This window comes from Palaemon carinicauda, chromosome 42, assembly GCF_036898095.1.
Source record: "Palaemon carinicauda isolate YSFRI2023 chromosome 42, ASM3689809v2, whole genome shotgun sequence".
Taxonomy (NCBI): domain Eukaryota; kingdom Metazoa; phylum Arthropoda; class Malacostraca; order Decapoda; family Palaemonidae; genus Palaemon; species Palaemon carinicauda.
Genome location: NC_090766.1, coordinates 27,425,604 through 27,439,959, shown reverse-complemented (window position 1 = coordinate 27,439,959; position 14,356 = coordinate 27,425,604). Strand labels below are relative to the sequence as shown.

At 32.9% G+C, this 14,356-nt stretch overlaps 1 protein-coding gene across 4 annotated transcripts in view; it reads left to right on the top strand.

Moving 5' to 3' along the window:
• The window catches only part of LOC137632979 (ras-specific guanine nucleotide-releasing factor RalGPS1-like), a 331,074-nt gene that overhangs the window by 304,517 nt on the left and 12,201 nt on the right, over positions 1–14,356 (top strand). For 3 of the 4 annotated variants that reach the window (XM_068365124.1, XM_068365126.1, XM_068365125.1), the window contains 5 exons: positions 1,038–1,180; positions 2,203–2,428; positions 2,559–2,780; positions 4,889–4,960; positions 13,976–14,173. In XM_068365124.1, coding sequence (XP_068221225.1) covers positions 1,038–1,180; positions 2,203–2,428; positions 2,559–2,780; positions 4,889–4,960; positions 13,976–14,173 — 861 coding nt within the window. The remainder of the gene's footprint in view (positions 1–1,037; positions 1,181–2,202; positions 2,429–2,558; positions 2,781–4,888; positions 4,961–13,975; positions 14,174–14,356) is intronic. The other variant, XM_068365127.1, reaches the window with a different exon arrangement.

Sequence of the window (14,356 nt, the reverse complement as noted above, 5' to 3'; positions counted from 1 at the left end):
ATTATTCTTCTCGGCTTTAACCCATTTCTATGTGGGGTTGCCGTTATGAATGAGTGTCTCCATCAATTTCTGTTCTGTCATTTGTTTCCGTCAATACTTTTCCATAGAAAATCTTTCCCTACACAATCACGCCATCTCTTTCCAGTTTCTTGGCCCTCCTCTCTTTCTTCCACCCCAAACTTTCATCTTCATCATATGTCTGACAACATGTTGTTCATCTCTTTGTAACTGTGTCATTACCATCTAAACCTTCCCTCATGTAGTTTCTTTGATACTTCCTCAGACAGGAAAATTTAATTTCAGAAAGCTCTTAAAGTTAATTGTTAACTTAATCTGTTAGAAAATTCATTTAAAGAAATATAGAGGATAGAGTTGGCAGTTTGAGATGTTGAAAATCACAATAAATTCACTGTTTGCAAATTATTGTTCCCTTTTTTTAATTGGAATGAGGTACAAGGCAAGGAATCGGATACTATTCATACGCTGGACTGACTATTTAATTAGAAGTGTGTTGTCTATTTTGACTGATGAAAATCTAATCGTTGAATGATTACTGTTTGTGGTAGTAACAGCAATTATAAGAAGGTAAAAGGAGTATCCAAAAAGCTTAATTGATAGGTACTCTATTTGTAAGTTTTTGGGGGTGTTGCAACTTTAAATTTTATTTTTTCATGGCCTTGAAATCCTACTTGATAATCATTGTCCTTTTGATGATGATGCACAGTTTTAAACTTGTGCCTCTTTGATCAGTGTAATAAGTGTGACATTATACTACCCACTTCTTCAGCTAATTTGCCTATTACTTTTGGTTTTCCATTCAGGTTTTGGGCTAGATAAAGGTATTAAACTGGTATTCGATTCAGAAGTTTTTCTTTGCCGTAAATTGACTTGGCTTTGCTCATTTTTGTTATGATTTAAATTGAATTGAGAATTCCACTTTTAAATAGTTTCCATTTTACGATACTGTACTTTAACATTTTAATTATTTAAATTGCTACCCATTGTTAGTGTTTTATCCATTTGATATTTTTTAACAGATTAAACAAGACATGGGCTGCTCTCTCCCGTAAAGATCGTCAACATTACGAGAGAATGAGTGAACTATTTAGCGATAAGAATAACTGGGAACAACTCAGGAGTCATGTAAATAGCTTGAAGCTTCCTATGATTCCATATCTTGGTAAGTAATAAAAAATTCCATCATATTTTTTGCATTTTCCTTCATAAAACAAGCTTTCAAGAAGATTTTTATTTTGCATTTAATCTTGTTTATGGCAGCACAATTTGAGTATTTTATACTAGGTATTATAATCATATATACATAAAGTATAAGTGATATTTTTTGACATAAACTTAATGCTTTTCATTATTAAAATTTGCAGCAATGTAAATTTACATGAAGGTAGTGATCCTTTAGAAATAGTGCTTTTATTTTGAAAAGCCATTCCGTTGGTGGACAGATAACTCTCCAAATTATGTAAATAAAACACGTCTGCATGGTAATGCTAGGATCACTTATCTTAGATATATTGCATACAATAGTATTATAACCTTCAAGTCAGGTATCCTCCTTTGTTAGAAAAGGAACATACAATTGATTTAAGAAAAAAATCTCTGAAAGGTTACTGCTTACAATGTATTTTTCCCCTTTATACTATAGACAGCACTAAAGGTTCGTGGAAGTGATCCTTTATCCCCTAGTAGTAATGTTTTCTTTTCTTCCAACTTCTAACATTTGTCTTGAATTCTTCTGACAGATCATACAAGTATTTATAGATGTCAAAGTTGGCTTCTTAATCAGTGCTCTTTTATGTCCTTTTTGGGTATGTGACTCAATCTGTAGTACTGTTACTGTATCTTTTCCTTTATATATATTTTGAAATCGTGCATTTTCTTTCCTGTTCTGTTCTTGACTTTGGAAGTGTATAGTAAAACAAAGCTATGGACATGGAAGCTGGAGAAGTTTATGATGATGATTATTCTGATAGTGTGGAGGTATGAGGACACACGGCAATATATCCGTGATCTGTAGGAGTAAAAAGGTTAAGCAGGCCTAGTCTGGGATGGCATATAAAACTGCACAATAAAAGTTGGAAAGGGATGCACTAAGTTCACTAACATTTTCAGTTGGGTATGTAACTTTTTTCAGAATTTGCTCCATAATTGCATTTTTAAAGAGAATATTCATCTTTACCATTGCAGGCCTCTTCTTGACTGATTTAGTGTATATAGATATGGCACATCCCCATTTCGGTGGTCTGGAGAGCGAACAGCGGCAGCTAAAGATGAACAATATTCTGAGAGTTTTGGCAGATTATCAACAATCTGATTATTCTGCTCTTCCTCATCTTCAACATGTCCAGACATATTTAGCATCTGTTAGATACATAGAAGAACTACAGAAGTTTGTGGAAGATGATCATTATAAGTATGTTAACTCTACTGCCTTTATTTTACTTGAACATAAATGAAATAAAGCAGACCTATTGCTGTAAATTATATTCTGCTGTTCTTGACTGTACTGTATTATTGATTAATTGTGCTGTAATTTATTACAGGCTGTCCCTTCAACTTGAGCCAAACACTCCAAGCAGTAGCCACAGTGCCAGCAAAGACAGCGTTAGTGATGTTGCTGGAGGCATCAATTCATTAAATCTCTCTCCAGCTCGAGTGAGTGGTGGAAGGCCACCCGCTCCTCCCCCCACCTATTCCTGCCCAGCACATGGACCACAAGCAAAATTTGTACCTGGTCACAGGAAGGCACGTAGTCTAGGAACAAAGTGAGTCCCGCATGAATTTCATATTTTGGAAAAAGATACGTACTGTACTGTACAGAATTGGTCCATCTATCTTTACAAAGAATTTACTGCAGTGTTTGGAGTTTTCATGTCATTTTTTATCTAAATTTCTGTTCATTGTTGCACCTTGCAAGAGATTTTTAAGTTACAAAGCTTGAAAGGCTGTTAATACACATTTTATTAATTCATTGGGATTTGTATCAGTATATTGTGTTTATCCCTAATGGCACATTCCTACATTAAACCATGACATGGCTGCCATTGTGGTGTTTTTCACATATCCATCTGTTCACTAAGGACTGAATTTTGTTTCGTATGCTTCAGTTTAATGTATTGCAAGTGAGAGCATTCCCTTGAGTGGTTTACAGCAAACTGAGGATGTTTGATGATTGGCGAGGCCATGCTAGGTGTCCGTATACTATGAGATTATTAACCCTAGTTTCAAAGAAAATTATCCTTTTGGTCAGTCCTATCAGCGCCTAAACAGTTAATTGTGGTCTTAAGTTTTTCTTAAAATACTACTGATTTAGACACTGCCCAAGAAAAGAGCTGTTATGGCCCCCCATCATCATATTTTTGTTGGGCTCCAAAATTATAGTATACAGATAAATAGTAATGCCTTTGCTGGTTTGGATGCAGCCTAAGTTATACAGATTTGGCAGAATCTCCCATTAGTTACTGACTGGGGACAAGAAAAGTGAATTTTATTTTAGAGTGCTGCTGCTTTTAACCAGACATATTTCAGTTGAATTTTTTTAACATTGCTGCCATTAATTACTGAGTGAGCAGTTTACGTAAGTCACTTATCACATGATGGGTTTACAAAATGAAGGTCGTATTTTGTTTTTGGTGGCCTTCTATACGTGTCGCCTCACAGTGCAGTTTGTGTTATTGGCACCACTTTAACTTTCATTTTTGTTATCGCTGATTATTGATAAAATAATCAAAACACTTCGTAGACTAAGCTCATGAAGAAGAGCTTGGTTGTTTGTAGTAGAGAGAGGACCTCTTGCAAACATACATTGCTTGCAATATGCACTACTTGCATCATTTTTTCTCAATACAATAAAGATGAAAATATTTTCATTTTAGATATGTATTTAATGTGAAAACTTAATGACTAGTTGACACTGGTTTTTCACTTTTTTGTCAGTTTTAGGTAAAACTGTTGTTACTGATGTAATGCCCTATGTTCAGTACAGTATTATTCAATTAATCAGTTTAAAAGCATACTATGACCCATTATATTGACTTGTGCATGAGAAGAAAGATATTTAGAGCAAACTCTTTTATTTAGTTTCTTTTATATAAATTCATTGATAAATCTCATACAATGTATTGTATCAAGAAATTTTATAGGGAAATTATTCCCTAGATTAATATAATGTAACTGATGATAAAATATCATTACTCTATATCTTGGCAAACAAGTCACATTTTGAAACTGAATGTGTTACAAAAAAAAGACTAGAATATGGAAATTTTAAAGATATGCCAACATGTCATCCTTTTTCTGATACAAGTTCCAAACTGAGCAAAAAGTTAAAAAAACTTCTCATTGCATCTCATACAAATTCAATCTTATCACAACTTTGAATGTAGAATGCTAATCATGATTAGTATGTAATTGTTTTATGTCTCGTATTTTCTTTAAATTTGCACTGGCTGAACTTCTTTAGTCCTATTAGTTGATGGATATTATTGCTCTAATACTTAAGCAGGTAAACTAATACATTAGAACCTATTTGTTATGCTTCAAAGCTTAAAAATGGAAAAATTATTAATACATTACTTTTGTAAATCTTTACATTTTAGTAAGATTTTAGATGTTTTTGCTAATTTTGGATTTAACTGTGTCCTGCGAGTTTACAATAGTCTTAGCAGTGCCAAGTTTGCTGGCCCTCATTAGGAGATGGGAATGTGATAAGTGACGGCAGATGTGTTTTGCTCCGTTAATAAGTTTATCTTTAGGTGCTAAGTTTAAATTATATGTTTGCCTGATTGTGCAGCAAAGATTAAATTGTTCCTACCAAAATATCCTGCCACTGATACCATGAACCCCCTTGTCCCATACATTGCTGCCATGCTAGATTTCGGAGTATGAGTCTCCCACGCAATCTCCATCGCTCGGAACCCCAGAGTCAGGGGGCAGACCGCTTCGGGTGAGTCCTGCACCAGTGCTTGACTTGAGTTGGCCTCCCTTGGTTTTGTGTTTTGTTACTTTTTGTTTTGTTTGGTTTCCCCCAACATCCGCACGCCTCCACATCCTTTAATAGCACAAGTTTCTTTTGAGGGACTTCTTCCAGGCACCTACTGAAATGCTACAATGCTACTTTAACCATTTAAGACAATTAATGGTACTTTTTGTTTGGGATGGTTTGTCTTTGGGTTGCTTTGTGTTTTATAATTTTAGCCCCTTTTAAACCTTTTTTTTATTTGGTTCCCTTGCCACATTAAAGTTCCTACCATTAAATGGGATGACTGAATTTCCTTGGTGTAAGCCCTTGTTTTCAATTTTGATATGTTTTCCCTTGTTATGCCATTTGTTTCTTATTTGCAAAATTTACGTTGGTTTAAGACTTTTGAATTTAGGTAAGAACACCCACAGATTGCAGAAATCCATGTTTGTGGTCTTGTCAAAATTTGGTCAATGTTTCAAAGATTCAAGAACCACTTTGTTGACTGTGAACTATGTTATTATATTCTTTTAAAAATCTGAATCCATTATTTTTCTCAAGACTCCTAACTTGGATATTTCTGCTACTGCTAGTAAGCTTTCGGTGCATTTGTAAGTTAAATGCATGTATAGTACTTGCAGTAAATATATTTTTTCATCAAATATTAAATGTTTAGTACGTACAGTTTGAATAATCGTAGACTTTCTCTTCAGCATTGGCAATATTGATCATTCATATTACTGTAGTTATGACTGCAGAGCTTTAATTTTACGAGTGTCTTTATCTCACTCTGTCACTGTCTGTCAGAGCAAAGGCAATAAGACAGTGAGGAAATTATACTGTTTTAAGGGTTAAGTTACAAAGACTCGGCATTGGATGTCATCACTGGTTTTTTACTCTAGATACATTTTCATTTAAAAAGGTACTAGTTTTAAAATATTTCAAAGTTATTAAGCTAGGCAATGTTTTTTCCAAGATTGTTTTTCAATTCCAATGGGTTTAATGTCATTGCCGTATAATATGTAGGTACGGTACAGTAGTGGCAAACTCAAGTTAACTCCTTTGAATCTAGCATCCTTTTGGCCAAGTTGTAACCAAATTATAAAAGTTGTGTTACAACTTGTTTAAGCAGGATACTGACACTAACTAACAAACTTGCATTTTTCAATTGTTCGCATTAATGGAATGATTTATACTGTATTCTCACAAAACTAGACCTTCTTGTGCCACTGTAGTGGTCATGAGTTTGCCTTGTTCTATTTACACTGTATGTAAGATTTCTCAAAATGCAAATCCCTACTAGAAAACAGTAGGAAAACTGCATTGGCACCAAGATGTTGACTTGGTAACAACAAACTAGTATCTGTAAAGATTTTTGAGCTTCAGTAAACATTGTCAGAAGTATAGTAGCTTCTGTGACTTAGCACAATGAGACACAGAAAGCTAATTCTGAATGTGATTAAAGTATAAGGTACCATATTTTTTTTTTTAAACCAAAGGCCATTTCTTATAAAGATATGAGAAGGATTAATTTAATCATTCTAATACAGTTTGCGGTACAGAAAACCAGGCAGTTCCATTTTTGATAGAAAATCAAACTCAGTTCTATTAGTTTTACATTTTTAATTATTCAGGCTTTTTGGATTGAGGTGCTTATCCTATATAAGTAAAAAAAGTACTTTCAAAAATATTTTATGAATTTTTGTGGGCAAAGGGTGCAAGCTTAAATATAAGTTAACTTTTTCATTTTTTTTTTTTTTTACAATTCTAAAAACTCTTGTTTGCTAAAGGTAAGGAATTGCAGAAATACATTGGTATGCAGTACTGTAGTATTCAGGTTATGGAAAGAACTTATAGAGACAGTAGTTTAGAGGGTTATTAAAGTTATAAAGTACTTGTATAGTATATTATTGATTATAAAGAACAGTAGACACACATGAAGTCCTGTCAAAATGGGATTATATGCCTGTCATAGAAATAGGTACAGTAAAAGCAAATGTCCATTCCACAGCTGAAGAGGGAATGCTTTTGTGCTGCCAAGTGTTTTAAATGCTCATCATCAGTTTGGCTTTTAGTGTTTTATTTCAAGTTGTGGTCTATGTCCGCTTCTCTGCAGTTTTATTAGAGTTAAGTCTTTTCCAGATCTTGTAATTTGTTAAGTTTATATGTCTTGCTAACCATGGGCAAGAATGCTGTGCTGTTCTTTCGTTTAGCCCCTTTGCCTTATAAAGCCATCTCCTTTCCTCCCCAGTTCCTTCTTATAATCTAGTCTTTAGTAAATCCTTAATCCTTACAGTCTAACAAGGAAGGAATACTTTAATCAGTAACGCCATCTCTTCCACAGTCACTCATCTCAAAATTCACAAATAGAATCGGATGGATGGACAACGTGCGGCAACTTTCACGTATACTTGAGTCAGATGTATGATGATGGCATGCATGTTCTGATGAATGACTTAATTCATTGGCACTATTATTAAGTGTGTTGTGTTAGGATCACCAATAAGATTTTTTTTTTATATAACTTAACCTGCCTTTAAAGTACATACACAGACAATCATTTATCCATCTGTAGCCCCAAGTCCAGCGATCCCCTTACAGTACGATGTCGGTCGTGCCACCCTGGCAGTGGGAATGTGTCTTTTTAGTATTTTGTATGTCGTTCTATTTATATGGCCTTTTACGAGATAAGTAGTTTTCTTCTTACTTTTCTTGAGCTTCATACCATCCTTATGAATTTTTGCAATGGAGTATTATTAGTTTTGTGATTATAAGTTAGGCATATTAGAGTGTTTAGATAATTCCACTCTTATAATGTTTGCACAAATCATTTATATTTCTGTACTACTGCTTTTGTTTTATGTGATGCATAATTCTAGAATTGTTAAGCATCAAATTACGATACTAGTGTTTTTATTATTTCTAATGGCAAGTTTTTATATTTATGAATGCTATTAGACTCTATTTTAAACTTAAGTTCCATGAATATAGTTATAGTCAATTATAATGAATACTTTTAGCACAAAATTTTCTTTAGCAAATGTGAACGAGGTCAGTAGAATCTGTTGTTCATGTGTCGTCTACTTTTAAGATCTTCGAAGAAAAGCATTACGATGTAGTTTGACATGTGTCTTCTTCTTCAGGTTTTTAGGTTATGTGCTCATCCTATTCAAGCTTTCCCTTATGCAATCAGTTTATTGATTTAATCGGTTTTAATTCTTACCAAATAGCATTAGCTTAAAATGTCAATAATGCTTCGTTATAGAACAGGAATTTTCTATTGCTCATGGTTGCTAGATTACTGTATCTGCAGTGGTAAGTTGTACAAATAATTTGTGTACAGTATGTATTGATGATCTGATAATGTTGAAATTAAGATGCAGGAATCAAAATTCAAAAAGTAATAGGTTTAAAAACTAGAACTTTATTGCAAAATATTTAGGTCACATTCACACTGCCTCATTCTATGAGTAAAACCTTTTTATACTATATTAACTGTAGTACAGTATGTGTATGACAACCTCATATTATGAATTTGAATACCTGTACTATACTGTGAAATTACCCTTCCTAACTTAGTGTCATTGGTTATACAGTACTATATATGTGCCCCAAAAATCGGAAATCTTCCTTTCTTTAAAAACCTTTCCTTACCATGATCCCATTTGAAGTGTGTCTTTTCTAATAGATTTGATGGGTGCAAGTATTTCATTACCAATTGTTGCTCTCTGTTGTAGAATGTTGTATGTTTAATTTTTCTAAGTATATGGGTAGTTCAAGTTTTTCTTTTTATTGTATAAAGGCATCAGTATTTTGCTTTTCATGTTGTGTATGATGATAAATTGTACATTGTACTGATATATATACATATATACAACCACCTTATGTGTTTTGTGTTAGGTTGAGGTTTTGAGAGCATCTCTTTTGCATCACTCATGATATTTTTATCAATAATACTCTTCTGCCAGGTAAGTATCGGAGCAGCCACAATGCTAGTCCAAAATATTTATTCTTTATCATATTTTTTCCAGTTATAAAAAAGGTGTCCATAGACTTTAGTCTGTGAAAAGATAATTCATTTATGATTAAATTTATAGGAAGTCCTTTTCATGTTTTGCGCAGTTGAAAAAAATATGCAACTTTATTTAAATTCTGTTGACATATCTAAACAAATACTGTATACTAAAATTTATGTGGAACAGGCCAGAAGGTTTATTACTTAGCATTGCAATCTTTCACACACTGAAATGTCCATATGTGAAAAGGAAACTCTAATGCTCTAAAGATAATAGAGAAATCAACAATTTGTTTTCTTTAGCAAATTTATACTTGTCACATCTTGTAAATATGCATTATTATTCCATGGAGGGTCTCTGGGTATATATAATTTCTTTCAAGACTCCCCCTGTTACTTTGGGCTGAATGGCTCTAATTCTTAAATACAATCCATCTTGCTGTCCAAAACCTTTCAACTTTAACTTTGTAGTGTAGTAGAATTTTACTGAGTTTTCATGTCCAAAACCTAGGTGTTTAGGTTGTTGGTTTGTGAAAGGTTCTATTGAGGCAGCCCTCTTTAGAGATAGTGTGCAAGCCTTACAAGAGGTTGACCCTTAAAAAGAAACACCCAAGTTTTTGTGATCTTAGAAATTATAGATATTTCTTGGGCACTTGACATTCACTGTAGCCAGGCAGTATAGTGGAGCCTTGAAATTTGTACTTGATTAATTTCAGAAGGTTATTCAAGCACTGATTTGTTCAACCAGGTAATTTTCCTTATGAGAATCAACAAAAAATTGGATTATTCATAAAGCACTTTATACAAACTTTTTACTGTGCATAAAATCATACAAAGAAAATAAAACCAATAAATCGATAAGATGTACAATTTATCCTAGTTTTTTTTCTATAGTAAGGTGAATTGATAGCTCTAATAGAAGATTGCTAGATCAGACACAAGCACTTGTCTCTCTGACTTTAGAATTGTCTCTTTTTCCCATGTTTATGTTTTAGGGCTCATCCTGTGCAATTATACTGAAAATATATAAATTACCAATTTTAGAGAGAGGTTTGATAGGGATACAGTGGAAGATAGATACTTTTAAACTTAATCCACAGTATCATATTTACCTTTGTTGTTTGGGTAGTGATATTTCACTGCATATTTTTACCCGTTAAGTTCCACAAAGTTGCAATTGTTGTTCAACCTCTGAAAATTTGTCCAGATGACCGAGAAAAAAAAAGTTTTCATTTTATTTGAAGACTGCTATCTTTAAACTGAGAAACTTTATGCCTCAGAGGCTCCACTGTACTTAAGTATTGAGTCTGTGTGATTCAGTATTATCTTGAACACAGAAGCAGCAAATCTTGCAATCCCTGTTCAACTTGAATCTTAATAAATAAGAGTTGATATATATGATGTCCAGTGGCCAGTAAGGATTGGTGATGGTGAGAGATTTTCATGTGTGATCGCTCGCAACAAGCCAGTCTAGTATGAGTGACCCTGATTAGTACAGCTTTACTGATCATGGTGATACACAAACCCTTTCACCATTTTAAGGTATCCCCACTTGAAGTTTAATAAGTAGCAACTATTGCAATCCATGTATTACTTGAAAGTTAATAAATAAACAATGTATACTAGCAACATCATTAGAAGTAGTTTATTCATTGAATTCATAAAGAACTTGCAAGTTCAGTGCTACAATTGTCCTTGTTAGTGACATGTAACAATCCACTTGCAGTACAGGTTGTAGTTTGGTAAGAAATGTTATTCTTTTACCTGGTATAAATACTAAGCATGGTAAATTTCACTGGTTTAAATTTGTGATTCTTTACTGAAAATGTAGGGTAAGAACTGTCTGTATTTAGGTACAGTATTTACTTATAATGTTTTTAGTTTACATGGCTTAAATGTAGGGAACATCTTTATGGTGGAATAAAAGCAAAATCCTGATGCCTAAAGTAATTTATTCTTGTACAGTGAACCCTCGTTTATCGCGGTAGATAGGTTCCAGTCGCGGCCGCGAAAGGTGAAAATCCGCGAAGTAGTGACACCATATTTACCTATTTATTCAACATGTATATTCAGACTTTTAAAACCTTCCCTTGTACGTAGTACTGTTAACAAACTACCCTTTAATGTACAGAACACTTAATGCATGTACTACAGTACCCTAAACTAAAACAGGCACAAATATTAAAGGTGATTTTATATCATGCATTTCCTAAACATGCTAAAAAGCACGATAAAAAATGGCAACCAATGTTTTGTTTACATTTATCTCTGATCATAATGTAGAAACAAACTGGAGGTAGAGCTTTGTTTATTACCCAGACATATTTCCCATACTTTTCCCTTAGAACTACATCACATCTTCCTACTTTATATATATATATATATATATATATATATATATATATATATATATATATGTGTGTGTGTGTGTGTGTGTATATATATATATATATATATATATATATATATATATATATATATTTATATGTATACACATATACATACCTACATATATACATAAATACATGCATACATATATATATATATATTACTGTATATATATGGGTTATGGAAAAAATCCGCGAAGTGGTGAATCCGCGATGGTCGAACCGCGAAGTAGCGAGGGTTCACTGTATTCCATCAAGTTACAGATGTTTACTGTTTAAATTCTTCATTTAATTACTACAACTACTATCACCCTATTATTGTGCTAGTCTTGTTTCCTGTGTATGTTCTTTATGTATACAGTTTACTTAATGTAATATTTATTACGAAAGGGCCATGACACGTCACATTGTTCAAATCTACTGTTCGAAACAAAGTTCATTTCAATACCTGTAAAGGTACAGTTATATTTTATCTCAGCATTGTTTTGTTAAAAACATACTAGCTTATAAAAAGCATATCGTGGTGATCATTTTAATTTATAAAGACTTTTACTTATAGAGGAGCTTCAATTTTTGGATTATGTTGAGGTTAAATGTCATAGAAGTATGCATGGGGCAGTGTCCACTTCAAAACAAAGACTGAGAACAAGGACGTTTTTAAAATAGGTGAAGATAATTTGCTTATTTTATCTTTTTTTCAACGTATTGTTATATTTCAGAATACAGTATCTTAAATTATTTTTTATCATTACGCAGATTGACACATATTGTACACTTTACAGAAGAAAATAAAAGTCCAGAAGGAATGTGAAAGTTATCTTGAATGTCATTTGTGGCAAGTTACATATGATAAAAAATTTCACTATTTTCCTTCTATGTGTAAAGCACATACTTTGAAGATTACATATTTACCATAAAAGCATATTGCCTTAAGAGTAACAATAGTCAAAATATCTTGATAATTGAAAGCATTGAAGGATTATAATCTAAACTGTAACATATAAAGAGACTTCCATCTTTTCCAGTTTGGATAAAGTATGAATATATTCCTTGCAGGGTTGTAATTTGGTACAAAGGTGTATGCATCATAACCTTGAGATGGGAGACAGTAATTTCAAAGTGAAAATAAAACCTAGTCAACTTATCTGTTCAAATACTGTAAACAAAATTAAGACAAGCTCACAATTCAAGGGTCATATGCAGCTCCTTTCAAATACATTATATGGACTTTGTTCAGTATTGCACTCTGGTCATATGTACAGGTTATTTTAACCCTTTCACTGCCAATGGTGATCTAGTTAAAATTTCAAAAAGGAAACACTTTTATAATCACCCAAACATTAGAAAGTTGGCATTCAATAGAAAGGTCTTGATGTGAGCTTTTTAATAAATATCAACAAGCTAGGGTTTGTGTGGTCTTGAAAGAATTTGCTACATCAGAAGTTTCCTTGAAATCACCATTGGCAGTGAAAGGGTTAATATCAATCTATTGTAAATACTAATTAGAGTTGAAAATCTTTACTAAATATAATGCCCTGTGTCGTATCATGGTTCTGTGGCGTGCACAAATGCTCAATGATGTGAACAACAGACAAATTTCCAGTTGCAATGCCATTGCCGAATTATGGTGTATAATATTTACAGTGATTTAGAATGATTAACTTTTGAACTAAACATTGCCTCCTGAAAGAAATTGTGTTCATCAGAAATACGCCTGGTTTCTTTGGATGTCCCAAAAATATATAAGTATAAATAAAAGAATTTTATATTTTATATTTTTATGATAATTTGATTGTATATTGTATATGGGTGAGATTTGTTCTTTCATTTTCAGCATAAAGTTTTCACTACTGTTTTCTTGATAATTTTTGCAACTGGAAAGAGGTCATAAACAAATCATTCACGCACAAAGTTGATTTGTTTCTTTGTAACTTTTGTACCCTAATTGTAGCTTGCTTAAGTTATTTATTTGATTGATCAAATTTATTAAAGATTTAATAGTTAAACCGGCAACTTAATGATAAAAACAAGCATGTAGAAGTTGCCATAAGAAAGGATTTGGTGGAAATTGAAAGGACCACTGATACAATACTAAAAAAAAGCAAGAGGCACTTCATGGCAATAGCCAAATAAGTAATTTCTTCATGGCAAAAGCCATAAAATTAAGCTTTTCTTTTAAGTCTTTTGCACTGTGAAACCAGTACACCTAATGAATTTATCATGATTCAGCAGAGTTATGAAAAAATCATATAAAGATTGAGCAACAAATACAGTAATTTATGTAGCACCCTCTCTAATTACCATGTTTCTTGGTTTTCATTTGAAACTACACAATTCTTTCATATAAAGTTCATGAAATATATGTTCGTAAAATTATTTAAGAATTTTTTTGCAACTATAGAAATAATTTTAAATGTTTTCCGGGGGTTACCAACATTACAGTTTTAAATAGTGATATTTCTTGTGTACTGTGGGTTTTTTAGAGGGGGGGTAAATTTCTTTAGATTTTATTAGCGGTATTTCAAGAATAAGAAAAAAAAAAGGCTGTATTTCACGCGTATCCGTCAGCAAACTGTACGCCCTTTCTCAATTTCGCAGCATTTTCAAGGGCTGTTCGGGAACAAATGAAGGAATGCGGTGTGACTCTGTAAACAGTTTAGGTGGTCATGAGCCAGGCTGTCCTTCAGCTCAAGGTTCACAAGGATCCAGACATTTATTGGACGATTCAGAACTTGACCCTCCACCACAGCATTCTGATTGTACATCACCTCAATCTCATACACTCACCAGAACATGGTAAGTTCCTCTTGAAGGACCCAGGATTGTCTAGCTCGGAGAAGTGAAAATTATTATTTATACAAGTTCTTTTTGTTAATTCCATTTACTTATACATCTAATACTGTATTGTTTATGAATTATTATAATTCCCCTTTAAGTTATGAAAGCCTGTACTGCTTTCTAAAACTGGAGGTACTCTAC